At 38.5% G+C, this 27,250-nt stretch overlaps 1 protein-coding gene across 5 annotated transcripts in view; it reads right to left on the bottom strand.

Moving 5' to 3' along the window:
• Positions 1-27,250, bottom strand: part of TMEM156 (transmembrane protein 156) — a 214,070-nt gene that overhangs the window by 42,471 nt on the left and 144,349 nt on the right. For 2 of the 5 annotated variants that reach the window (XM_032135535.2, XM_032135536.2), the window contains exon 1: positions 21,551-21,735. The exons of 1 other annotated variant lie outside the window; for it this stretch is intronic. In XM_032135535.2, the coding sequence (XP_031991426.1) occupies positions 21,551-21,638 (88 nt within the window). In that variant the 5' untranslated portion in view covers positions 21,639-21,735. Of the gene's footprint in view, positions 1-21,550; positions 21,736-27,250 lie in introns of those variants that run through there. 2 more of the 5 variants (XM_058430286.1, XM_058430284.1) reach the window with 1 other exon arrangement.

The following is a 27,250-nucleotide window of genomic DNA, read 5'->3' as shown; positions in this document are numbered from 1 at the left end:
AAAGCCAGAGGCATCACATCTTCCAACTTCAAACTATACTACAAGGCTAGAGTAACAAAAACAGCATGGTAATGGTACAAAAACATTAATAGACACATAGACTAATGCAACAGAATAGAGACCCCTGAAATAAAGCTGCACACCTACAACCAACTGATCTTTGATGAAGCTGACAAAAATAAACACTGGGGCAAGGATACTCTATTCAATAAATGCTGTGGAGAAAACTGGCTAACCATAGGCAAAGAATGAAACTGGACCCCTTTCGCTATATACAAAAATTAACTAAAGGTAGATTAAAGATCTAAATGTAAGACCTCAAACTATAAAAATCCTAAAAGAAAACCTAGGAAATACTTTTCTAGACATGAACTTAGGCAAAGAAATTATGAATAAGTCCTCAAAAGCAAATGCAATAAAAACAAAAATTGACAATTGGAACCTTATTAAACTAAAGGGTTTCTTCACTGCAAAATAAACTATCAACAGAGTAAACAAACAACCTACAGAATGGAAGAAAATATTTGTAAACTATGGATCTTACAAAGGGCTAATATATAAAGTCTATAAAGGAACTGAAACAAACCAACAAGAAAAAAACCAACCCCATTAAAAAGTGGGCAAAGTACATAAACAGACACTTCTCACAAGAAGACATCCAAGCAGCCAACAAATATATTAAAAAACGCTCAACATCACTAATTATTACAAGGATACAAATCAAAACCACAATGAGATACCATTTCACACTAGTCAGAATGACTATTATTTAAAAAAATAAAAAAATCACAGATATTCACAAGGTTGCAAAGAAAAGGGAAGTTTATATGCTGTTAGTGGAAATACAAATTAGTTCAGGCCCTGTGGAAAGCAGTTTGGAGATTTCTGAAAGAACTGAAAATAGAATTATCATTTGACCCAGTAATCTTATTACTGGGAATATACCTAAAAGAAGATAAATTGTTCTACCAAATAGACACCTGCACTCATACGTTTATCACAGCAATATTCCAGTAGCAAAGACATGGACTCAATCCATCAGTGGTAGATTGGATAAAGAAAATATGGGCCGGGTGCGGTGGCTCATGTCTGTAATCCCAGCACTTTGGGAAGCCAAGGCAGGTGGATCATGAGGTCAGGAGTTCAAGACCATTCTGGCCAAGATGGTGAAACCCCATCTCTACTAAAAATACAAAAATTAGCCAGACTTGGTGGCACGTGCCTGTAATCCCAGGTACTCTGGAGGCTGAGGCAGAGAATTGCTTAAACCCAGGAGGCGGAGGTTGCAGTGAGCCGAGATCACACCACTGCACTCAACGGTGTAGAGTGCAGAGCCTGGACAACAGAGTGAGACTCCAACTCAAAAACAATAATAATAATAAAAGAAAATATGGTACATATATACCATGGAATACTATTCAGCCATAAAAAAAGATTGAAATCATGTCCTTTGCAGCAACATGGTTGCAGCTGAAGGCCATTATCCTAAGCAAATTAATGCAGAAACAGAAAAACAAATACCACATGTTCTCATTTATAAGTGGTAGCTAAACATTGGGTATACACAGACACAAAGACGGGCTCAACAGACACTGGGTATTTCCCAGGTAGGGAGGGAGGGAAGGAGGCAAGGGCTTAAAAACTACCTATTGGGTAATATGTTCACCACTTGAGCAATGGGATCATTAGAAGCCCAAACCTCAGCATCATGCAATATACCCATGTAACAAACTGCACATGTACCCTCTGAATCTAAAATTTAAAAATGATATAGTACTTAAAAATATATTAATGAAATATATTACATCTGTGGGTCTAAAAGAATATGAACTACATCTAGATGCTTCAAAAGCACTTAATAAATATCACATTTATTTGCAAATTATTATAAATCGTCTTTGTAAAAGAGAAATTTTCTTACATTATAAAGTCTGTCTTAGACCAAATTATCAATATATTATAGCACTAAGGATACTGATGTAAATATAGTTTAGTGATGAAACACTATAAATATTTATGTCAAAGTTATGAAAAAGCAAGAAATTTTCCCTATAAATATTTGCCAGGAAAATCTGCCAATGCAATTAGGAGAAAACATTGATTAGAAATAGGTGGAGAAGGCCGGGCGCGATGGCTCACACCTGTAATCCCAGCACTTTGGGAGGCCGAGGCAGGCGGATCACCTGAGGTCAGGAGTTCGAGACCAGCCTGGCCAACATGGCGAAACCTGGTCTCTAGTAAAAATACAAAAATAGGCCGGGCATGGTGGCTCACGCCTGTAATCCCAGCACTTTGGGAGGCTGAGGCGGGCGGATCACTTGAGGTCAGGAGTTTGAGATCAGCCTGGCTGACGTGGTGAAACCCCATCTCTACTAAAAATACAAAAATTAGCCAGGCTTGAGGCAGGTGCCTATAATCCCAGCTACTTGGGAGGCTGAGGCAGGAGAATGGCTTGAACCTGGGAGGTGGAGGTTGCAGTGAGCCAAGATTGCGCCACTGCACTCCAGCCCGGGTAACAGAGCAAGACTCTGTCTCAAAGAAAAAAAAAAAAAAAAGAAAAACTAGCCAGGTGTGGTGCTGGGTGCCTGTAATCTCAGCTACTTGAGAGGCTGAGTCAGGAAGAATTGCTTGAACCGGGGAGGCAGATGTTGCAGTGAGCCGAGATCACGCCACTGCACTCCAGCCTGGGCAACAGATTGAGACTGTGTCTAAAAAAAAAAAAAAAAAAAAGAAAGAAAGAAAGAAAAGAAAAAGAAAGAAAAAAAGAAAGAAGTGAAGGAAACAATGTTTGGAAGTGTTGGAAAACAGTAGTATGAGGCTGGACATGGTGGCTTACGCCTGTAATCCTAGCACTCTGGAGGCTACTGTGGGTGGGTCTCTTGAACTCAGGAGTTCGCGACCAGTCTGGGTAACAAAGTGAGACCTCGTTTCTACAAAAAAATACAAAAATCAGCCGGGCGTGATGGCACATGCCTGTAGTCCCAGCTACTCGGGAAACTGAGGTGGGAGGATGGTTTGAGCCTGCGAGGCAGAGGTTGCAGTGAGCAGAGATCTTACCACTGCACTCTGCACTCCAGCCTAGGCGACAGAGCCAGAACCTGTCTCAAAAAAAAAAAAAAAAAAAAAGGGAACGCCTCCCCAGTAACTGGGACTACAGGCACGCCCCACCATGCCCGGCTAATTTTTTTTTTTTTTTTTTTTTTTTTTTTTTTTTTTTTTTTTAGACGGAGTGTGCAGTGGCACAATCTCGGCTCACTGCAAGCTCCGCCTCCCGGGTTCACGCCATTCTCCTGCCTCAGCCTCTCCGAGTAGCTGGGACTACAGGCGCCCGCCACCACGCCCGGCTAATTTTTTGTATTTTTAATAGAGACGGGGGTTTCACCATGTTGGCCAGGATGGTCTCAATCTCCTGACCTCATGATCCGCCCGCCTCGGCCTCCCAAAGTGCCGGGATTACAGTTGTGAGCCACTGCGCCCGGCCAATTGTTATAATTATTTACAGACAAAATTATGTATTTAAAAAAGCTAAAACAGTCAACTGAAAAATGGTAAAAATTAAGAGGCTATATCTGTAACGTAGATATACCTATACATTTCACTATGTAAGATTATTCATCCAAAGGTTTAAATACTGTCAAATACCTATATTTTATAATTGTAGTGTAATGTAAATACATAGGCCATGGTCTGCAACTTAGTTTCTCTAAGGGGTCATTTAGTAAATATTTTAGGCTTTGTGGGTCATATGGTCTCTGTTGCAACTACACAATTCTCACCTTATAGGATGAAAACAGCCACAGAAAATTTATATAAAAATGAGTATGGCTGCATTCCAATAAAATTTTATTTATGGATACTAAACTTCAAGTTTAATATAATTTTTATGTCATAAAATATTCTTTATTTCCCAACCATTTTAAACAAAAGAGGCTGTAAAAGACCATAGTTTACTGACCCCTGAATAAGCTGTAATTGATATTATCACAAGTCAATCTGCCATGCATTACATCAAAAACAGCACTGTCAAAGTCCATATCATGTCATGAAGAATGTCATAAACTTAATGGAAGAAAGATGATTGACTAACAGATATATAGGCAGGAAGATAATTTTGAATGTAAAGGTTAGGAAGGGCAGGTAGAAGACATTGAGGGGTTTAATGAACCAATGAAATCATTTTTTCCAGTTTCTGTAGATAGAATCACAATAAATTCTGATGTTGCTTTTGTCACACCCCTATGCAAAAATCAGCAAGAGCCAGGTGTGGTAGCTCACACCTGTAATCCCAGTGCTTTGGGAGGCTGAGGTGGGCAGACCACTTGAGGTCAGGGGGTCCAGGCCAGCCTGGCCAACATGGTGAAACCCTGTCTCTGCTAAAAATACAAAAATTAGCTGGGCGTGGTGGTGTGTACCTGTAATCCAGCTACTCGAGAGGCTGAGGCAGGAGAATCCCTTGAACCCAGGAGGCTGAAGTTGCAGTTAGCCGAGATTGTACCATTGCACAACAGCCTGGGCAGCAAAGCGAGACTCCATCTCAAAAAAAAAAAAAAAATCAGCAAGAATTTCCCAGTAAATAACATTTTCATCTTTTTGTTTAAAAAGAAATAAATAAATGTCTCCTCTTTTTTATGTTTTGAAAAATTTTACATAAAATTGCATTTATCTGTTTCGTCTGTTTCTTGAAAGTTTGGCAGGACTTGCCTTGAAAATCATCTGAAACTAGTGTGAAAATCATCTGAAACAGAGAAGATTAAACCATGGACTGAGTTTCTTTAATTGTTGTAAAACTCTTGGGCTTTCCATTGCTTCCTAAGTAAGTTTCCTAGATATGTGTCTTTGTGTTTCAAATTTATTGACATAAATTATTCACAATATCCTCTTATTACATCTTTAATTTTGCTATGTCTGTAGTTATATCTCTTTTTCATTTCTAACATTAGTTACTTGTACCTTCTCTCATTTTTTTTATTATTCAGTTTTGGCAGGCAGAATAAATGTCCCTATCTTAATTCCTGGAACCTGTAAATATATTACATAACATGGCAAAGTGGAATTAAGGCACAAGATGGAATTCAGGCTGTTAATCAGCTGATCTTAAAGAAATTGTCCTGGATTATCTGGGTGGATCCAGTGTAATCATGAATGTGGAACTGGTAGTAGAAGAGTCAATGTCACAGTGATACAATATGAGAAAGAATCAGCAGGCCATTGCTGGCTTTGAAGACGGAAGGAGGCCACAAGCCAAAGAATTCAGACAGCTTCCAGAAGCTGGAAACAGCCAGGAAATGCATTCTAGTCTAGAGGCTCCAAAAGGAACACAATCTTACTGATACCTTGATTTTAGCCCAGGGATACCTCTGTTGAATGTCTAACCTACACTGCGAGACAATACATTTGTGTCGTTTTAAGCTACTAAGTTTATGATCATTTGTTACAGCAGCCCTAAGAAATTAACTGATATGGTTTTGCTGTGTCCCCACCTAAATCTCATCTTGAATTGTAGCTCTCATAATTCCCTCATGCTGTGGGAGGGACCCAGTGGGAGAAAATTGAATCATAGGGGCGGTTTCTCCCATACTGTTCTCATGGTAGTGAATAAGTCTCATGAGATCTGATGGTTTTATGAGGGGAAATCCCCTTTCGCTTGGCACTCATTCCCTCTTTGCTTGCCACCAAGTAAGATGTCCTTCCACCTTTCACCATGATTGTGAGGCCTCCCCAGCCACGTGGAACTGTGAGTCCATTAAACCTCTTTTTTCTTTATAAATGATGTATGTCTTCATCAGCAGCATGAAAATGGACTAATACATTAACATATGAATCTTTCTAGTGGTTTGTCCATACAATTAGTCCTTTATAATAACCAACTTGGCTGGGTGCGGTGGCTCACGCCTGTAATCCCAGCACTTTGGGAGGCCAAGGCAGGCAGATCACGAGGTCAGAAGATCAAGACCAGCCTGGCCAACAAGGTGAAACCCTGTCTCTACTAAAATACAAAAAATTAGCCGGGCGTGGTGGTGTGAGCCTGTAGTCCCAGCTACTTGGGAGGCTGAGGCAAGAGAATTGCTTGAACCCAGGAGGCAGAGGTTGCAGTGAACTGAGATTGCATCACTGTACTCCAGCCTGGGCAACAGAGCGAGACTCCATCTAAAAACAAAACAAAAAAATAAGAACCAACTTGTGATTTTATTGATCCTTTCTATATCTATTCTTTTAAGTTCATTGACTTTTGCTCCTGTGTTTATTATTTCCTGCCTTTACTTTCTGGGTTTATCTTATTCTTTTTCTGATGTTTTACATATAGGTACTTAAAGTTATATGTTTTGGTAATATTGCATAAGTTTAAGCAGATAGTATTTTTTAATCATTCAGTTACTAGTATTTTTAATTTCCATTATAATTTCTTCTCAACTATAGGTTATTTAAATGTGAATTTTTTAAATTTCCAAACATATTACCTATTTTTAACTTTCTTTTTGTTACTAGAATCTAATTTAATTTCATTTAGTCAGAGATGTATATTAAAGATTGTTTTAAATGTATTGAGGCTTGTTTTTATAATCTGGTATTGTATTAGTCTATTCTCACACTGCTAATAAAGACATACCCGAGACTGGGTAAATTATAAAGGAAAAAGGTTTAATGGACTTAAGTTCCACATGGCTGGGGAGGCCTCACAATCATGGCAGAAGATGAAGGAAGAGCAAAGAGATGTCTTATATGGTGGCAGGCAAGCGAGCTTGTGCAGGGGAACTCCCATTTATAAAACCATCAGATCTCATGAGGCTTATTCACTATCACAAGACACAGCATGGGGAAAACCATCCCTAAGATTCAATTACCTCCACATGGTCCCACCCTTGACAAGTGGGAATTATTACAATTCAAGGTGAGATTTGGGTGGGGACACTGCCAAACCATAGCAAGTGTGTATTTTTTTTGAGACGGAGTCTCACTCTGTTGCCCAGGCTGGAGTGTAGTGGTGTGATCTCGGCTCACTGCAAGCTCTGCCTCCCAGGTTCACACCATTCTCCTGCCTCAGCCTCTCCGAGTAGCTGGGACTACAGGTGCCTGCCACCATGCCCGGCTAATTTTTTTCGTGTTTTTTTTTAGTAGAGACGGGGGTTTCATCGTGTTGGCCAGGATGGTCTCGATCTCCTGACCTCATGATCCACCCGCCTTGGCCTCCCAAAGTGCTGGGATTACAGGTGTGAGCCACCACACCCAGCCCAAGTATGTATTTTTATTCCCTGAAAAGAATATGTGTTCCAGATGTTGAGTTCAGTATTCTAAATATATCCATTAGATAAAACTAGCTATTTGAATTATTTGAATTGTCTATATTCCTGTTCTTCACGTGGTTGTATTTTATAACTGGGAAGTATGTTTAAAATCTCCCACTAAATAATGGATTTATAATTGTCTTTTTAAAGCTATCTTTGTTGGGGCATATAAATTTAGAATTGATGCATATTCTTGCGAATTGAACCTTCTATCCATATATCCTGACCTTCTTTATTGCTAGTAATGATGTTAATCTTAAAATCTTATGTTAATACAATGGCATGTGCTTTCTTCAGTTACTATTTTTTCCATATATTTTTCTCATCTTTTCACTTTTATCTTAATGCTTTAGATAGGTCTCTTTTAAATGGCGTATTTCTGGAAATTGCTTTTTTAATCTAGTCTGATAATTTTTTGTCTTTTTACCTGGATAGATTTGCCCACTTACATTTACTGGGATCATTGGTATATTTAGATTTAATTATACCATATTATTAATGCTTCCTACTTGTACCACGCTTTCTATTGTTTCTTGCCTTTCTGGCTGTTAAATTGATTCAGTGATTTTTTTTCTCATTCCATTATTTTTCCCTTTAGTTATGTGAGGTTAGATACTATATTTCTATTATTTTAGTAGTTACCATTGTAATTTTTAACATGCATTCTTAAAACCTAAAGTCAATCAACAGTTACCCTCTCTCAAACAATACAAGGGTCTTAGAATACTTTAACTCAGATCATCTCCTTCCTAACTTAAATGCTACTTTTATGCAGCATTTTAGTTCTCTCTTGTTTTTTCACTGACATACAAATTAGATGAGTTTTTAAATTTTATGCAACTAATATTTTCAGGATTTGTTTAGATTTACTCACACGTTTATAATTGTTGTTGAGGTTTTTTTCCCTGCCATTTCTTCTTGCATCTCTGCCCTTCCTTCTGGGATTACATTCCTTCTCCTAAAGCTAATTATTTAGAAGTTGTTTCACTGAGAGTCCGATGATTGTAAACGCTCTGTGTTGTTTATCTGAAAATATACATCTCATCAATTCTAGGTCAACAAAAATTTTGCCTCAGCACTTTGCAGGCATTTTTCACTGCCTTCTGATTTTCATTGTTGTTTTCAAGAGGTGAGCTATCAGAATCTTGTTCCTTTAAACTTTTTAAAGACAATCTGCATTTATCCCTGGTTATTTTAAGATCTCTTGGCTGGGCGCGGTGGCTCACGCCTGTAATCCCAGCACTTTGGAAGGCCAAGGTGGGCGGATCACCTGAGGTCAAGAGTTCGAGACCAGCTTGGCCAACATGGTGAAACCCCGTCTCTACTAAAAATACAAAAATTAGCTGGGTGTGGTGGTGGGCACCTGTAATCCCAGCTACTCAGGAGGCTGAGGCAGGAGAATCACTTGAATTTGGGAGGCAAAGATTGCAGTGAGCTGAGATCATGCCACTGCACTCCAGCCTGGGCAACAGAGTGAGACTCCATCTCAAAAACAAAACAAAACAAAACAAAACAAAACAAACAAAAAAAACTTCTTCAGTTTTCATGCTCTGCAGAATTTCTCATCACTTATTTTGCTTGGGATTTGTTGGGTTTCCTGAATTCGAGGATTTATGTCTTTCAATGATTCTGTAAATTTCTTAGCCATTGTCTCTTCAAATATTGCCTTTACCCTATTCTATTTCTTCTCTCCTTTGCAGCTTTGATTAGAAATAGCTCCCTTTGCTTTCCACGTCTCTTAACTTCTGTGCTGTGTTCTAGGTAATTTCTTCAGATCTCTATTCCAGTTCACTAATTCATTATTTAGTTGCATCTAATCTGTTCATTTCATTCCTTGCATTTCTAATTTATTATATTTTTCACAATTAGAACTTCCAGTTGGTTCTTTTTCAAATCTGCCTGGTAACTTTGTTCCTTGGAACTTTGTTCCTGGTAACTTTGTTCCTTGCTCGTATTGTTTTTTAGAATCACAAAATGTGGCAGAGTATTGGATCTCCCCACAAATTTGTTTTATATTATTTTTAGGCTGGTGGAATAAATGACTCTGTTTGTCCTCCCTATTAACTTCGTGTGTAAAAATTGTTGCTATTTTCCCAATCATAGTACATTATGTTTTAAACTTTATACATTTTCATATGCCTTTCCCCAAGTTTTATTAAGGTATACTTAACTAACAAAAATTATATATATATTTATGGTATATAATGTGATATTTTGAGATATATATATTGTTAGGTGATTAAATCAAACCTAATAACATATCCATCACTCACATACCATCTTCGTGTGTGTGCGGTGAGAACATTTACTCTCTTAGCAATTTTCAAGTATATAATCCATTATTATTAGCTATAGTCAATACGCCATACAATAGATCTCCAGAACTTATTCATCTGTCTAAATGAAATTTTGTATCCTTTGACCAACATCTCTCCATTCCCCTCACCCCACCCTGTCTTCCATGGTAACCATCATTCTATTCTATTCTCTGCCACTATGAATTCAACTCTTTACGACTCCATGTATAATGAGATCATGTGGCATTTTTCTTTCTGCACCTGGTTTATTTCACTTAGCATAGTATCCCCCAGATTCATTCATATTGTTGCAAATGACAGAATTTTCTTCTTTGTTGAGGTGGAATAGTATTATCTTGTGTATATGTACCACATTTTCTTTATCCATTCATCCATTGATGGACACTTACGCTGATTCCATATCTGGACTATTGTGAGTAATGCTGCAATGGATATGGGAGTTCAAAGTGATTCCACATCTGGACTATTGTGAGTAATGCTGCAGTGGATATGGGATTTCAGAGATCTCTATGACACACTGATTTCGTTTCCTTCAAATATAACCAGAAGTGGGATTGCTGGGCGATATGGTAGTTCTACTTTTTTTTTAAAGAGACACGATCTTACTGTGTTGCCCAGGCTGCTCTCAAACTCCTGTCTTCCAGTGATCCTCCCAACTCAGCCTCCCAAATAGCTGGGACTACAGGTGCATGTCATTGCGCCTCATTAGTAGTTCTTATTTTGAATTATTTATTTTTTCTTTTTTTTTTTTTAGATGGAGTCTCACTCTGTCGCCAGGCTGGAGTGAAGTGAGATGATCTTGGCTCACTGCAACCTCCACCTCCCAGGTTCAAGTGATTCTCCTGCCTCAGCTTCCCAAGTATTTGGGACTACAGGCACGTGCCACCACGTCCAGCTAATTTTGGTATTTTTAGTAGAGACGGGGCTTCACCGTGTTGGCCAGGATGGTCTCGATCTCTTGACCTCATGATCTGCCCACCTCGGCCTCCCAAAGTACTGGGATTTCAGGTGTGAGCCACCATACCCAGCCTAATTTTGAATTTTTTGAGGAGACTTTATGCTGTCTGTCATAATGGCTGTACTAATTTACATTCCCACAACAGTAAACGAGGGTTCCCTTTTCTCCACATCTTCACCAGCACTTGTTATCTTTTGTCTTTTTGATAATAGCCATCTTAGGTGTGAGATAATATTTCACTGTATTTTCACAAAATTTCAATTTGTATTTCCCTGATGATTAGTGATGTTGAGAATTTTTTCATATATGTATTGGCCATTTGTATGTCTTCTTTCAAGAAATGTCAGCCTGATGCAGTGGTTGATGCCAATAATCCTAGCACTTTGGGAAGCCAAGACAGGAGGATCACTTGAGCCCAGGAGTTTGGGACCAGCCTGGGCAACATAGTGAGACCCCATCTCTACAAAAAAATTTAAAAATTAGCCAGTGTGGTGGCCCACACTTGTAGTCTTAGCTACTCAGGGGGCTGAGGTAGGTGGATAGCTTGAGCCCTGAAGGTCAAGAATGCAGTGAGCTATACTACACTCCAGCCTGGGCAACATAGTGACACCTTGTCTCAAAAAAAAAAAAAAAAATGAAAAGAAAAGAAAAAAAGAAAAAAGAAAAAAGTAAAAAAGAAATATCTCTTCAGTGTCCTTTGCCCATTTTTAAGTCAGTTTATTTTCTTGTTGTTGCATTGTCTGAATTCCTTATATATTTTGGATATTAAACCCTTATATACATGGTTTGCAAATATTTTCTCTCATTCTGTAGGTTTCTTTTCACTCAGGTATTTCCTTTGCTATGCAGAAGATTTTTAGTTTGATACAATCTCATTTGTATATTTCTGCTTTTGTTGCCTGTTTTATGGGTCATAACCAAAAAAATAATTGCCCAGAACAATGTCATAGATATTTTTCCCTATGTTTCCTTCTAGTAGTTTTACAGTTTAGGTCTTCAAGTCTTTAATCCATTTTGAATTGGTTTTTGTACATGGTATGAAATGAGTCTAATTACATTCTTCTGTGCTTACTCATACTTTTTGATGTAATATTTTATATACTGAAACAAACTAAATATTTTCTATTTTATATCTCATGATTCCAATACCTGAATTCTTTGAACATCTGATTCTGTTGTTTGTTGTTTCTGTTGATTCTTGTCCATTGAGTCTTCATGTGTTTTATGATTTTTGATAATCGCTATTGTTCCTTGGAATTTTACTCTGGGAAATTATTTGAGGAATGGTGTAAAGATGTTTTCCTCCAGAGAGGATTGGTGTTTTCCTCTGGTGAGTGTCTAATGGCACCATTAACCCAAAGTGACTTTAACTACATTCCTGGATTGGACTTTTCACACCTCACAGGTAACAATCCTCAACATCCAAGTTATGCCCAGCTGTGTTTACAAAATCTCAAAAGACTCTTCTGCCTTTCTCCACCCATAGCCAAAGTGAAGACAGACAAATTTCCTCAAAACCAGACATAATTTGTCCTAGATTACTGTTTTATGGAGCATATCACTTTTCAGTATCTCAGTCATATCTCAGTCTTAGACTTTGCCTTCCGTCTCCTGACATATGACCCAGTGAAATTGAAATTCCAGGCCACCAGAGATTTGCAGATGCTCCTGAGGCACTAATTTGTTCACTCTTGCTTACCCATATGTATTTATAATTCCTACTCATTTTCTGCCTCCAAGGAGTCTTATTTTCTTATCAGTTCAACTCTACATTTCTAAAGTTTTAAATATATTTTTTCACATTTTTAGATATTTTGTGCCAGGAGTATTTTTCAGGGTATGACTGCAAGAAAATCTCAACTATCCATTGACCTCTACAAATAAGTGAAAACTTACATTAAAATCTTCATTATTTGACAGATACTAGGCGCACCAGAGGCTACTCTAGGTCAACTCGCATTTTCCCAAGACCTCATTAACTAGTTGTCAGGGAACTTTGGAAGAAATGTAGATTATTTCTTTGACTATACATATTCTAAGTGTTATTGATTCAGTATATTAAATATAAACTAGAGAAAATGAGAATTTTTTGCTACTAGAAATATTGCTAGTACAACCACTTCAGAGAAACATTTGGCAGCTTCTTGTAAAATTAAACACACCCAGTGAAATGGACTGACCGTTTGTGTCTCCCTAAAATTCCAATATGATGGTATTTGAAGGTGGGGTCTGTGGGAGGTAATTAGGTCATGAGAGTGGAGAGCTAATGGATGGGATTAGTGCCCTTATAAGAAGAGACCAGAGAGGTAACTAGTTCTCTTTCCATCCTGTAAGAATACGAAGAAAAGTCAGCATTCTGCAACCCAGAAGAGGACCCTCATCAGAATTAACCATGCCGGCATACTGATCTTGGACTTCCAACCTGCAGAAATATAAAGGCTGTTGTTTACAAGCTACTCAGTCTACAGCACTTTGTTATAGCAGCCCAAGCTGACTAAGACACCCAGGTATTCCACGACTAGAGCGTTACTGAATAGAAGTGAAAACATATACCGACACAAACATTTGTACAATGATATTCATAGCAGCATATTTATAATAACCCAAACTGGAAATAACCCAATAGATAAAGGGACGAATGTTGTGTATTTATATAATGGAGTACTTTGCAATAAAAAGATAGGAGCTACTGAATCACTCAATAGCATGGATGAATCTCAAAAACATGCTAAGTAAAGAACCCAGACCAGGCCAGGCACGGTGTCTCACGCCTGTAATCCCAGCACTGTGGGAGGCCAAGGTGGGAGAATCACTTGAGGTCAGGAGTTTGAGACCAGCCTGGCCAACTTGGTGAAACCCATCTCTACTAAAAAAAAAAAAGCCAGACCAAAAATATTTAAATATTTACTGTGTGATAAGTCCATTTACATGAAATAGAAGAAGAGACAAAACTAATTTATGGTGACACAGGTCAGATGTTGCCTTGGGGATGCAGGAGGAGATTTGAAAGGAAAGAGACAGAGGAATCTTTTGTTTGCTTGTTTGTTTTTTGAAATGGAGTCTTGTTCTTTCGCCCAGGCTGCAGTGACATGGCGCCATCTTGGCTCACTGCAACCTCCGCCCCCCTGGGTTCAAGTGATTCTCCTGCCTCAGCCTCTCAAGTAGCTGAAAATATAGGCACGTGACACCACGCCCAGCTAATGTTTGTATTTTTAGTAGAGATGGGGTTTCACCATGTTGGCCAGGCTGGTCTCTAACTCCTGACCTCCAGTGATCTGTCCGCCTTGGCCTCCCAAAGTCCTGGGATTACAGGCATGAGTCACCATGCCTGGCCGAGCCAGAGGAATCTTTATTGGGGTGATGTAAATCTGTATCTGGTATGTGATAGTAGTTACATAGGTGCACACGAATGTCAAAATTCATGAAAGTGAACACTTAAGATCTTTCCATAAAGAAAATGTGGTATTATATACACCATGGAATACTATGCAGCCACAAAAAAGAAACAGATCATGTCCTTTGCAGAAACATGGATGGAGCTGGAAGCCATTATACTTAGCAAAATAACACAGGAACAGAAAACCAAGTATCACATGTTCTCAATTATAAGTGGGAGCTAAATGATGAGAACACATAGAGGGGAACAACAGACACTGGGGCCTACCAGAGGGTAGAGGGTGGGAGGAGATAGAAGATCAGTAAAATAACTAATGAGTACTAGGCTCAATACCTAGATGATGAAATAATCTGTACAACAAACCCCCGTGACATGCGTTTACCTATATAACAAACCTGCACATGGAGCCCCTGAGCTTAAAATGAAAGATTTTTAAAAAGATCTTTCTATTTTATTGTATGTAAATTATGCCTGTTAAAAACAGTCAATTATTTCTAAAAATCTTTCACATTATTAGTTATTCTATAGCATAATTCAGCAATTTAAAAATATTAGCTGCCAGGATAGGAGAGACTTTACGGTTTAGCTGCCTAATTTACAGAGACATTCATTAACATATGATGTTTTCCTTTGGTCACAGGTCTGTCGTCTTTAACAATTGGAATAGGCCAGGTGCAATGGCTCATGCCTGTAGTCCCAGGACTTTGGGAGCCTGAGGTGGGTGGATTGCCTAAGCTCGGGAGTTTGAAACCAGCCTGGATAACATGGCAAAACCCTGTCTGTACTGAAAACACAAAAAAGTAGCTGGGCATGGTGAGGGCTCCTGTAATCCCAGCTACTCAGCAGGCTGAGGCAGGAGAATCGATTAAACCCGGGAGGCAGAAGTTACAGTGAGCTGAGATCGCACCGCCGCACTCCAGCTTGGGCGACAGAGCAAGACTCTGTCTCAAAAAAAAAAAAAAATGATTGGAATAAGCTCAAAAAGATTATCCACTTCAATAGCAAAAACTAGACTATGTTTCAATTTGGGGGCCAATCATTGAAGGCTCTCTGGTAATACTGAGCAGAAAAGGGGGAAAAACATATCATATTGTGTATGATGATATATCTGTAGTTTCAGCCAGATCAGGAGCAACGGACTATGGATTTACTCATAGGATATTTGGGAAAGACCATTTGAAATGTTTGCTGGAGGCAGGGAGCAAAGTTTGGGATAATTTTTAACATACCATAGCAATATTTGAAAGGCAGGTTTGAGACATAGGAGACTGCTCATTTTACTTGTCAAAATAAGAGAAGTAAATGAATGTTATGAAATTCCCTGTAGATAAAGAAAATGGCAGGAAAATGATTCAGTGTAAAAAGACATATATCTTCAAGTAAAATATTCTGCAAAATAAATTTCACACGCTAGCACAACCTAAAATTTCTAGGTTTGTGATGAAATTTAATCTTTCAAAAATATGAGGATAACACTTGGCCTGCCTAAATCACAAGGTGTTTGTGAACGTCAGATCAGAAATGCCTCCTTCAAGGTTTTCTTTTGATTTCCTTAACAGCATGATTCAGCAAGTTTGCTCCCTCAACAGATATTCATTGAGTGCCCCTAATGTGACAGACACTCTCTTAACTGCTTGAAACACATCAGTGAACAAAGCAGACAAAACCTCGGTTTCATGGAGCTTACATTCTATTTGGAGAAATCAGATAATTTTTAAAAATGCATAATAAATAAATCATATAGGTGATGAAACATAAGTGATAAGAGAAAAGAAACAGAACAGTGTAAGGGGAAGATATACCACCATATGAATGTTTTAGATAAAGTCTTTTTTTTCTATTAAAGCAAAAAAAAATATGCTACTCAGGAGGCTGAGGTGGGAGGATCATTTGAACCCAAGAATTAGAGTCCAGCCTGGACCATAAAGCAAGACCCTGTCTCTCTTAAAAAATTTTTTAAAAAATTAAAAAGCAAAAGAGATATACTAAGAGAGCATTTATCCACCAAAACGATGAGACAAGCAGTTAGAAAGCAACCTAAGCAAGGGTTGTTAGTAGGTATTGCAACCTAACAAATTAGAGAATAAAGCCAGTTCTGTCAAAGTGATGGAAAGTGTTATATTTAACACATTTTTTTGCCAATACTTAGTGCCTAAAATATATACATGAAAATATCGTGTCCATTAGTGGCCATTTTAAAACTGTAATGATTCAGAAAATTCAACAAGAAACAAAATCTGGCTGGGTGTGGTGGCTCACACCTGTAATCTCAACACTCTGGGAGGCTGAGGCGGGTGGATCACTTGAGATCAGGAGTTCAAGACCAGCCTGGCCAACATAGCAAAGCTCTATCGCTACTAAAAATACAAAAATTAGCTGGATATGGTGGTGCGTGCCTGTAGTCCCAGCTACTCGGGAGGCTGAAGCAGGAAAATGGCTTGAACCCAGGAGTTGGAGGTTGCAGTGAGCCAAGATCACGCCACTGCACTCCAGCCTGGGTGACAAAGTAAGACGTTGTCTCAAAAATAAGTAAATAAATAAATAAAAATTTTTAAAAAGAAGCAAAATCTTACCACAAAGTACATTTATCCATCTAGTTTTATTCCTTCTTTCTAAAGATTTTCAGAACATTCTCTCTTGAGAATGATGCTGCACCGTGAGTAGAAATATTTGATACATTTTACAGCGAATTATTATTTTGTAAAATATACGTCAAAGTACTTGGCATATTACTGGCCCATGTAAACGTATTTGTTAAAATAAAAAAATAGTTTAAATAGTCATAAGGCCTTATTGGGGATTACTGATTAAATATTTATGAATAAGAAAAAGAGCATTCATTTTTGAGAACTAGAACAACACTTTCAGGAAATTAATTGCAGTTACCCTTGATGTGGTGGTCATTATAATATAGACTTAAACACTGTGAACACATGCTCATATTATGGCAGTTTATCCTATAGTTCCTTTATCCTTTGTTTTCTTCGATTTCACTGTTCATTATACCACCATTTCCATCACAAAGTGTGAAATAGAAGGGGAAATGAAAGCTGGTAAACAGAGTTTATGTCAGTTTGGCTCTTAAAAGAAAGTGAGGAAGTCAAAACAGCTAGATAAAATTAGGTCTGAGGTGTTTTCATCTATGCTATTCCTTTTTTTTTTTTTTTTTTTTGAGACGGAGTCTTGCTCTGTCACTCAGGCTGGAGTGCAATGGGGTGATCTCAGCTCACTGCAACCTCTACCTCCCAGGCTCAAGCGATTCTCCTGCCTTAGCCTCCAGAGTAGCTGGGATTACAGGCACACGCCACCACCATGCCCAGCTAATTTTCTTTTTCTTTCTGTCTTATTTTTTTCTTTTTTTCTTTTTTTTTTTTTTGAGAAAGAGTCTCGCTTTGTCCACAAGGCTGGAGTGCAGTGGCATAATCTCGGCTCACTGCAACCTCTGCCTCCCGGATTCAAGTGATTCTCCTGTCTCAGCCTCCAGAGTAGCTGGGATGACAGGTGCGCACTGCCATGCCCGGCTAATTTTTAGTTTTTTAGTAGAGACAGGGTTTCACCATTTTGGCCAGGCCGGTCTTGAACTCCTGACCTCAAGTGATCCACCCACCTCGGCCTCCCAAAGTACTGGGATTACACCGCGCCTGGCCCCAGATAGTTTTTTGTATTTTTAATAGAGACGGGGTTTCACCATGTTGGTCAGGCTGGTCTCGAACTCCTGACCTCAGGTGATCCACCCGCCTGAGCCTCCCAAAGTTCTGGGATTACAGGCGTGAGCCACCGCACCCAGCCTCATCTGTGCTATTCCTATCCTGTATTGCCACAAATCACTGGGAGTACACTTGTGTGACTCACTGCAATTGCCACTTTCAGGAACTATTGATATACTGATATGAGAATATTTTATTTAATAATTGTCATGATTTCTTCTCTTGAAAAGTGCTTTTGCAAGCAGATAAGAAGGAATACTAGGTGATCATTCGAACTCTGACAATTATTTATTTCTCTTTGCAAATGGAAATACAAGGAACGTCCTCCCAAAGACTGACATGGAAGCAATATTTATGTTCCCATTGCATCTTGTTTACATCCCTGTTTTAGTTAATTCCTGTATTTTATTTAGTTGTTTGCCAGTCAGTTGTCCTCCCGACTGAAAACTCCTTGATGGAAGAGTTGCCTTTCATTTTTGTAGCCCCAGGTTTCTAGCACAGGTGAAAGAATAAATAAATAAAAGAGCACTGGGATTCACATGAGGGTTAGCCAAGTTCTCTCTTAAACACTGTAAGTCCAAAAAACAGGTTGGAAAGTCTTATTTGGGAGTAAGCTAGCTCCCTTAATTGCAAGAAGCTCTGAATCAAAATATATCCACCACTCCCTTTTGTATCTCCATTATCTACATGTAATATAAATGCATCAAACCATTACATTAACTACTATATCTTAGCTGCCTTTCAAATAAATGGAAAGGTTAAAAAACACTGCTGTAAAATAGGTTATCTTGCTAGTAGTGCATACCCAATGCAAACCCATTATAAGTCTCACAGTGTTGAAGTAGCTCCCTTTTTTGGTAAAGTTAGACTAAATAGCTTATACTGTATAATTGTGATAATGGAATATTCCTACTAATAATTACTCAGAGACTCAGATACATTCTTGATGAAAAATGATCAAACAAGGTGCTTTATTTTTAACTTAGGACTTCAGAAGGCTTATTATTTCGAAATCAAATCTATTAAACCTCATGAGTATATTATTCCTCATTAAGATTCCTTTTGAATTCATTTGACATGTTAAAGACAGGGTATCAGTGAATAATTTATAAGTAAAAGTTATTTTATAATATTTATCTTAGAAATTAAAGTGAATAGAACATGAGAAAAAATGAAAAAAAAAGACAAGAAACTAACGGAGTAAGACTAGGCAGGAGAATTTCACAAGGTTAATTGTAGCACTTCTAGAACACTCTTAGCTTACCATCAAATAATTTTACTAGCTATTTTATTTAGTATTAGTTGTCAATTTAACTCATTTCATAGGTCAACTATTATTGTGATTAAGAACTAAGTTTTAAAAACCAAGACAATTATGTCCAAGTTTTCTTCATTTAATCAATATGGGACCATATTAAATGAGGCTATAAAAAGATGTTCCTGGCGATCCATAAACCATTATAAAAATATAACGGTTTTTATTATTATTATTTTATTATTATTACACAATTGCATGTGTATAACATTTTGCCTAGTAATCAACTTTTTGTTTATGGCAGCTCTGTGCAAAATTCCTTCTACCACTAAATAATGTAAAAGAAGACAGTGGTTTTTGAACATTTTTGTTTGTTGGCCCCAAGTAGGGTTCCTTTGAAACAAAATTCCCCAATAAATCCACCTGAGTGGGGTGGTATGTGCCTGTAGTCCCAGCTGCTTGGGGACTGAGGCAGGAGGATTGCTTGAGCCCAGGAGTCAGCCTAGGCAACATACCAAGACCCTGTCTCTTAAAAAAAAAAAAAAAAAAAAAATCCATCAACCCAGAAAGAGTTTGGAGTAATATCTATGCTGTTCTTGGACCAGGAGAAGAGAAACAACTATTTTAAGTTTGGGAAGGCAGTAAAGGCAGTATTGGGAGCTGATGTAACCAGTTCTGCAAGCAAGAGAACAAACATCATTATAAATGATGGTTGATTATTGACAAGATGAAGAAGAACTGACACATTACTATTAGGCCAAAGAAGTTTGGCTAAGATAGATTTTATAAGAGCTCTTTCTTCTACCCACCAATAGAAGGGGCTCCCATCTGTCCCCCACTAAGAATTTCTCTGTGCTTCATCTATCTTCTTTCTGCTCACCACTGCCCCAGAAGGCCATGCTTCTCACTTTGAGAAACAAAAACTAAAAGAACTACGTGTCTGCCCCAAAATGAAAACCTTTAACATGCTCCTGTAGTCACCAGTTCTCATAAATACTAGCCAATAGTTAATTAAGTCATTTTTGGGATGCTTACCTGGTTTTTATTAGATCCAACCTGATTTTTAGGAGGTGCTAGGTGCAGATAGATAGATGATAGATAGATAGATAGATAGATAGATAGATAGATAGATAGATAGATGATAGATAGATAGATAGATAGATAGATAGATAGATAGATAGATAGATAGATAGAACCTACTCCGGATAACTATCAAATGAGCTTACTCTCAGCCCACAATATCTTAAAAATAGATTATCTTTATTCTAACTATTCTCTTTATAACACATTTTCACCCAGTGGAATCAAGCACTGAAAATATGTGCTATGATTGCTTCATCTAAGTAACATAATGCCAGAAAACCAAATTGTAATCATAGTGTTTATTTAGCAAAAATATTTTTAACTTGCTGCTTAGCATCATGTAAAGGCAACATCAAATAATCACTGAAATATGTCATCAAATATAATTAGCAAAAATATTTTTATCTGGCTATTTAGCAATACATATATGCAACAATAAATATTCATTGCAGCAAATCATCAAATATGAGTTTTTCTCTGATTTTAATCAAATTCATATAAAGACTATTTAATGATAGAATACAGCCTTTTATTTTCACCTTTTCTTCTTATTAAATGCTAGGGAGCACAATTACCATCCAAATACTCACATTAATAAATTTTCAAGTCTTTTGCTAACATATCAAAATAGTTTAAATTTATACCTATTTATTTTCCTAATCTAGGTTTCAGCAATTATATCACAATTTTCTGAAATGTTCACAAAGTTAATTTTGTTCCATTTTTCTCCAGTTACAAATACATACACACACATCTGATTAAATTTCCACTCACTTTATTTTAATTGTATTTTCAAAATACATAAATGCTTTTTCTTGTCAAAAGGTGACGGTAAGTTATCTGTGTAAAATAGTTGTAGAAAAGGGAATTCTAGCATTTTTAACACAATAAATATCACTTTCTTCATTAAAGAATTCCAAAATGTAAAAGCATACTTAAAGCTGCTTTGGGCCAGGCGCAGTGGCAAAAGCCTGTAATCTCAGCACTTTGGGAGGCCGAGGTGGGTGGATCATGAGGTCAGGAGTTCAAGACCAGCCTGGCCAACATGGTGAAACTGCATCTCTACTAAAAATACAAAAATTAGCCAGGCGTGGTGGTGGGCGCAGCTACTCGGGAGGCTGAGGCAGGAGAATTGCTTGAACGTGGCAGGTGGAGGTTGCAGTGAGCCAAGATTGGGCCATTGCACTCCAGCCTGAGCGACAGAGTAAGACTCTGTCTCAAAAAAAAAAAAAAGCTGCTTTGAAGAAAATGTTTCAAAGAGCAAAATCATGATGCGATTATTGTAATCTCAATGTCTAAAATCTAGACTACAGATTTTAAATACTTTCATTTTTAGGTATGCTATGATAATTAAGTACTATGAATTAGGTTACTGTACTATATAATAGTCAACTAAAATTGCAATCTTGTTTTATTTTATTAGTTTTTCAGATCTAGAACTTCAGCCTATGCAGCATGTGTCCAAAAAGAGGATCTTTTCTGTAACCACTAGCTGACACTAATTTTTTAAAATTAAGAAAGGAAAGCTAGTTTACAATTACATACTCACCTTTCGGTGTCTTGAAATATTCCGGCAAAATTAAAATGAATGTGATCACTATTGCCACAAATAATTTAAGGAGGGCTGTTTTTGTCATGTCTCTTCACATGACACAAATGTGTTCCCTTCCAGTACATTCATGGTATGTTGCTTCCTGCTTTAAGTTTCATCTCTGCAGTACTTTAGGTTAATGCAATTCACCTCATACTCACTTCCTTATGAGTAAGACTTAAAAAAAAAAAAAGTCTTGAACTGAGACTTCACTTTTGAGTCACTTTCCATTAAAAAAAAAAAAACAACTACCCCCCAATAAGCACTTTCAAACCATTTATTTATCTTTCTAAGCAAGAAAGGTAAACGATCTCAAGAAGAAAGGGGATCTTCTCCCCACCCAATTTATAAATATAAACCCACAATATACTCACAAAAATAAAACAGTGGGCTGGGCGAAGTGGCTCACATCTGTAATCTCAGCACTTTGGGAGGCCAAGTCACAGAAGGATCACTTGAGGTCAGGAGTTTGAGTCCAGACTGGTCAACAGAGCAAGACCTCCTCTCTACAAAAATAATTGTAATATAGCTAGGTGTGGCGGTGCACTCCTGTAGTCCCAGCTACTCAGGAAGCTGAGGATCACTTGAACCCAGGAATTTGAGACTGCAGTGAGCCATGACAGGCCACTGCACTCCAGCCTGGGTGACAGCGTGACATCCCTTCTCAAGAGAGAAAGAAAGAAAAGGGTGAATGTCAGTCATGTCTAGGTTGCATGGACATCACTCATTCATTTACTTATTAAATGATTGTCGATCCTGTTTGGTGCCAGGTGCTGTGCTGAATTCTGGTGTTCAGAAAATAGTTCATCTAGAAGATAGAAACATTTTAACCACTGCCAATTTAAAAGGAAAAAAAAGTATTGTTTAATTTGCATTTCTTTGGTTGATAGTAATTCTAAACATTTTTAATATTTGCTGGCAATTTGAATTTCTTTTGTTAATTGCATGTTCACGTCTTTTATTGCAGCATTTATATCCTTCCTGTTGATCTATAAGACTTTTTTCTCTATTGGGAATATGAAATCTTTGCATATGTTTTGCAAACATTTTTCCCAGGTTGTCATTTGCCTTTTCATTATATGGTGGGAGTTTTTCCACCCAACTATTTTGTAACAGATTATAAAATACGTACTTAAAAGTTTTATGCAGAGAAACACAGTTCTTCATTGTATTTCTAATATTACACGAAATAATGCATAGTTTATCAATTAACCATTTATTCTTTTGTTTTTGTTTTTTGTTTTTTGAAACAGAGTCTCAATCTGTCTCCAGACTGGAGTGCAGTGGCGCAATCTTGGCTCACTGCAACCTCTGCCTCCCGGATCCAAGCGATCCTCCTGCCTCAGCCTCCTGAGTAGCTGAGACTACAGGCACGCACTACCACACCCAGCTAATTTTTTGTATTTTTAGTAGAGACGGGGTTTCACCATGTTAGCCAGGATGGTTTCGATCTATTGACCTCGTGATCTGCCCACCTCAGCCTCCCAAAGTGCTGGGATTACAGGCGTGAGCCACCAAGCCTGGTCTCATTTATTCTTAAATACAAAGTTTACTTGCAGCCTGATTTTGGCTTCCTGAAATGCATCAAAACTTGGGTATCTCCCTTGAAGTGGCAACATCTGACTCTCTAACATCCTGTTAGGGTTGATGATAATACTAATGGCCCACATCTCCATAGTTTTGTTTTATAATTTCCAAAGCACTTTTACAAATATTAGATTTTTTTTTAAACACAAATATTAGATTATAAAGGGGATTCTAGGAACTGCTAGAAATGGCTACAAATCTGCAATTACTTACCCACTGCAAGCTTCTCCTTCCTATTTCAATGAAGGAATAAGAGATTAACGAATCTCAAACACAAGAGGTTATTGCTGCTACACTAGTGTTTAACTTTCCTAAGTCTTATATTTCATATCTGAGATCCACGTTCTCAAAAATACTTTAATGTGTTTATATTTCTAATCAAGACCAAACGTCTTAATTAAATAATTATGCATTCTGTGTTAGATACAAATGTTTAAAATTGAGAGGATCCTTTATATCAAGGAGGTGCTCTACCCTAGGAAAGCAAAAGCAATATACTTTTTAGAAAATTATAAATAGCAGCCTTAAAAAGGATAGTTTAAATTTAACTTCTACATATTTATTAATATATGAAATATACACTTGTATATACTTTATATGAGTAATTTTTTTCCTATTGAAACTGTCCTCTATCCCTTCACTATATTCTGTGGAAAGGTCTTTATTGGATCAACAACAGCAGCAACAATCGATGGCATTTATTGAACATTTACTACGTGCTACTGCAGTGTTGAATGTTTTGTATGAATTATTTTATCCAATTCCCCAGCAACTCTCTGTGGGAGTTGCTGTTATTCCAATTGGATAGACAAAGAATATGGGGTATAGCGAAGTCAAGTAAGGGCTCAAAAGTCACATAGTTAATAAAGGGTAAAGCTAGGTGTCCAACCTAGCTCTCAACCCAACACTCCATTATACCTCCACTGTCAGGCTGTGTGGGAACATTTGTCAAGAAGGGCCACTTACAAAATAATAATCATAGCAAACACCAATACAGTTTTTACCATGTGCCTGATGCTGCACTAACCCAGGGTTTCTCACTGGTGGCACTATTGATATTTTGGGACAGGTCATTCTGTGTTGTGGGGGATATCCTGTACATTGTAGGATGTTCAACAGCTGGTTCCAGTACTAGCCCTCTCCACCCCAGTTTTTATTTTTTTAATAAAAAAAAACAAAATTAAGAGACAGGGTCTCTATCGCTTATGCGTGAGTGCACTGGCATGATCATGGCTTGCTGTAGCCTCGAACTCCCAGGCCCAAGCAATCCTCCCACCTCAGCCTCCTGAGTAGCTGGGACGATAAGCATGTGCCACCAGGCTTGGCTAATTTTAAATTTTTGTAGAGATGGGACCTCACTATATTACCCAGGCTGGTCTCAAACCCCTGGCCTCAAGCAATCATCCCACCTCAACCTTCCAAAGTGCTGAGATTATAGGCATGAATACCACACCTGGCCTCCCCACCCCAGTTTTGACAAACAAAAGAAAAAAACGTTTCCAGATATTGCCAGATGTCCCTGGGGTGACAAAATAGCTCCCAGCTGAGAACCACTGCATGAAACACTTCACTTATATTAGGTCATTTAAAAATTTTTTTTTATTTCCATAGAATTTTGGGGATCATATGAGTCAGTTCTTTACTGGTGATTTGTGAAATTTTGGTGCACCCATCACCTGAGCAGTAAACACTGAGCCCAATTTGTAGCATTTAATTTTTGTAACCACCTTACGAAATAGTTACTATCATTATTTCCATTTTAGTCACTTCAGGCCAGTTCTATTCTAGGTAACCTAATCAGCCTGAAAGTAAACTTAAAAGACAATCCATAACCTGGATCAGCCTAATTACTTATTTTTATTTTCTTTTTTTTATTTTTGAGACAGGGTCTTGCTCTTTTGCCCAGGCTGGAGTGCAGTGGCAAAATTAAGGCTCACTGCAACCTCGACCTCCTGGGCTCACGCAATCCTCCCAACTCGGCTTCCTGAGTAGCTGAGACTACAGGCACACATCACCAGGCCCAGCTAATTTTTGTATTTTTTATTTTGTATTTGTATTTGTATTTTAGAGAAGGGGTTTCGCCATGTTGGCCAGGCTGGTCTCAAACTCCTAGGCTCAAGTGATCCACTCAGCCTCCCAAAATGCTGGGATTACAGGCGTGAGCCACCGCACCTGGCCCCTAATTACTCCTAATTGTGTTACTGGCAGATAATCATCTACTTTGGCAACACAGCAATTCTTAAATTAACACATTTTTGTGGGGAAAAATAATCTCTTTTTAACAAGGTCTACCTGAGTATGGAGAGGGTCCCCGGAAATTCCAGTATCCTTGTTCATTTTGTGGTTCATTCAAAAAATATTTACCAAACACTTACAAGACACCAGGCAGCGTCCTGAACCCTGGAGATCTAGCAGCAAGCAGGCAAGGTTCTCGCTCTCACATTCTAGTGAGAGTGTACATTCCAATGAGAAAGAGTAATTAAGTAAATAATAATTTATTTTCAGTTAATGTGGGTGTTCTGAAAAAAAATCGGGCAAAGTATAAGGGTGAGATGTGCCAGCAGAAAGTTGGGCAGAGCACATGTTGGTTTAAATAAGGATGTTAATGAAGGCCTTGTCATTAATACAACACTTGGGAAAAGGCAAAACCACAGAGACAGAAAATAGATCAGTGGTTGCCAGAGGCTGGAGACAGAGGGAGGGGTTAATGACAAAGGGACATAAAGGAATTTTTAGGGTGATGGAAATGTTCTATATCTTGATTATGGTGGTGATTATACAACTGTGTGTTAGTCAAAATTCTAGAACTGTACCCTAAAGAAGGATGTACATCATTTACTGTATATACATTATAATTTAATAAACATAATTCTGTCTCTCTCCACTCACATAGCCTGTTTGCTATTTTAGAAACAGATAATTAAGAAAGGGGCTGTGTTGTCTGTGAGGCTGGCGGCTCTCCCCTGGGCTGGAGCTTGAACTTAATAGAGCAGAAATCCAGAGAGAACCTCTGAGCAGGCCAACAGGAGACAGCAGTGGTACCTTCAGTGACTGTGGCAAGGTTACTGCAAAGAACTCCATGACATGAGTGCACACAGGAGGTCACCCTTCAGCAGCCAGGTTGAGTCAGCCAGGCTGACCTGGAAGCACAGTCAGCCCCTCAGAGAACTGGAAAAGGTGCTCAGCACTGCTCAGACCCCAGGCAGTGGGTCAGTGAGCTGCCTTATCTTTGTGCACTCAGTGCATTTCTTTTTTATCATTATTATTTTGTTTTTTTGAGATGGAGTTTCACTCTTGTTGCAGTGAGCGCGATCTCAGCTCCCTGCAACCTCCGCCTTCCAGGTTTAGGCGATTCTCTTGCCTCAGCCTCCGGGGTAGCTGGGATTACAGGCGTGCGCCAGCATGCCTGGCTAATTTTTGTATTTTTAGTAGAGACGGGGTTTCATCATGTGGACCAGGCTGGTCTTGAACTCCTGACCTCAGGTGATCCACCTGCCTCGGCCTCCCAAAGTGCTGGGATTACAGGCGTGAGCCACTGCGCCTGGTCCACTCAGTGCATTTCTTCTCTAAGTGGGGAAATATGGTTTGACCTGCCACCACTGGGTTTAGAATCCTCAAGGGGCAGAGTTTGCCCCAGGCTCTCACACTCAGGCCTCCTGAGACGTGGCTGGCCTTCTCATGCCCAGCCCACACAGGGCTGCTTGGCCAATAGTGTCCTGACTCCCATCACCTGTGGCTGGAAAGGCAGTTTGTTTTCCCTAACAAAATCCCCTGCACTGAGATTGCAGCCTAGACAGGAAAGAACCTGTTGGAGCCTCTTTCCTCAAAAGAACTATGAGTCAGCCTTGTCTGCCTAGCTGTATTGTCACAGAGTAGGGGGGGCAAGGAGGAAAAACCACCCTGGAATGGATTCTGGGACCACTGTGGTATATTTCAGCCTCTGGGAACAAAGTCTGGCAATCGAACCACATAATTCATTATCTTGTTAATTACATGCATAAAGAGACAGAAAAGCATAACCAAAACATTCTTCATGATGGTAAATATAACAACCATTGAATATGTATGAGA

Source organism: Hylobates moloch, unplaced genomic scaffold (assembly GCF_009828535.3).
Source record: "Hylobates moloch isolate HMO894 unplaced genomic scaffold, HMol_V3 SCAFFOLD_17, whole genome shotgun sequence".
Taxonomy (NCBI): domain Eukaryota; kingdom Metazoa; phylum Chordata; class Mammalia; order Primates; family Hylobatidae; genus Hylobates; species Hylobates moloch.
The sequence above is the reverse complement of the archived record's forward strand: the minus strand, read 5'-3'. Positions and strand labels throughout refer to the sequence as shown.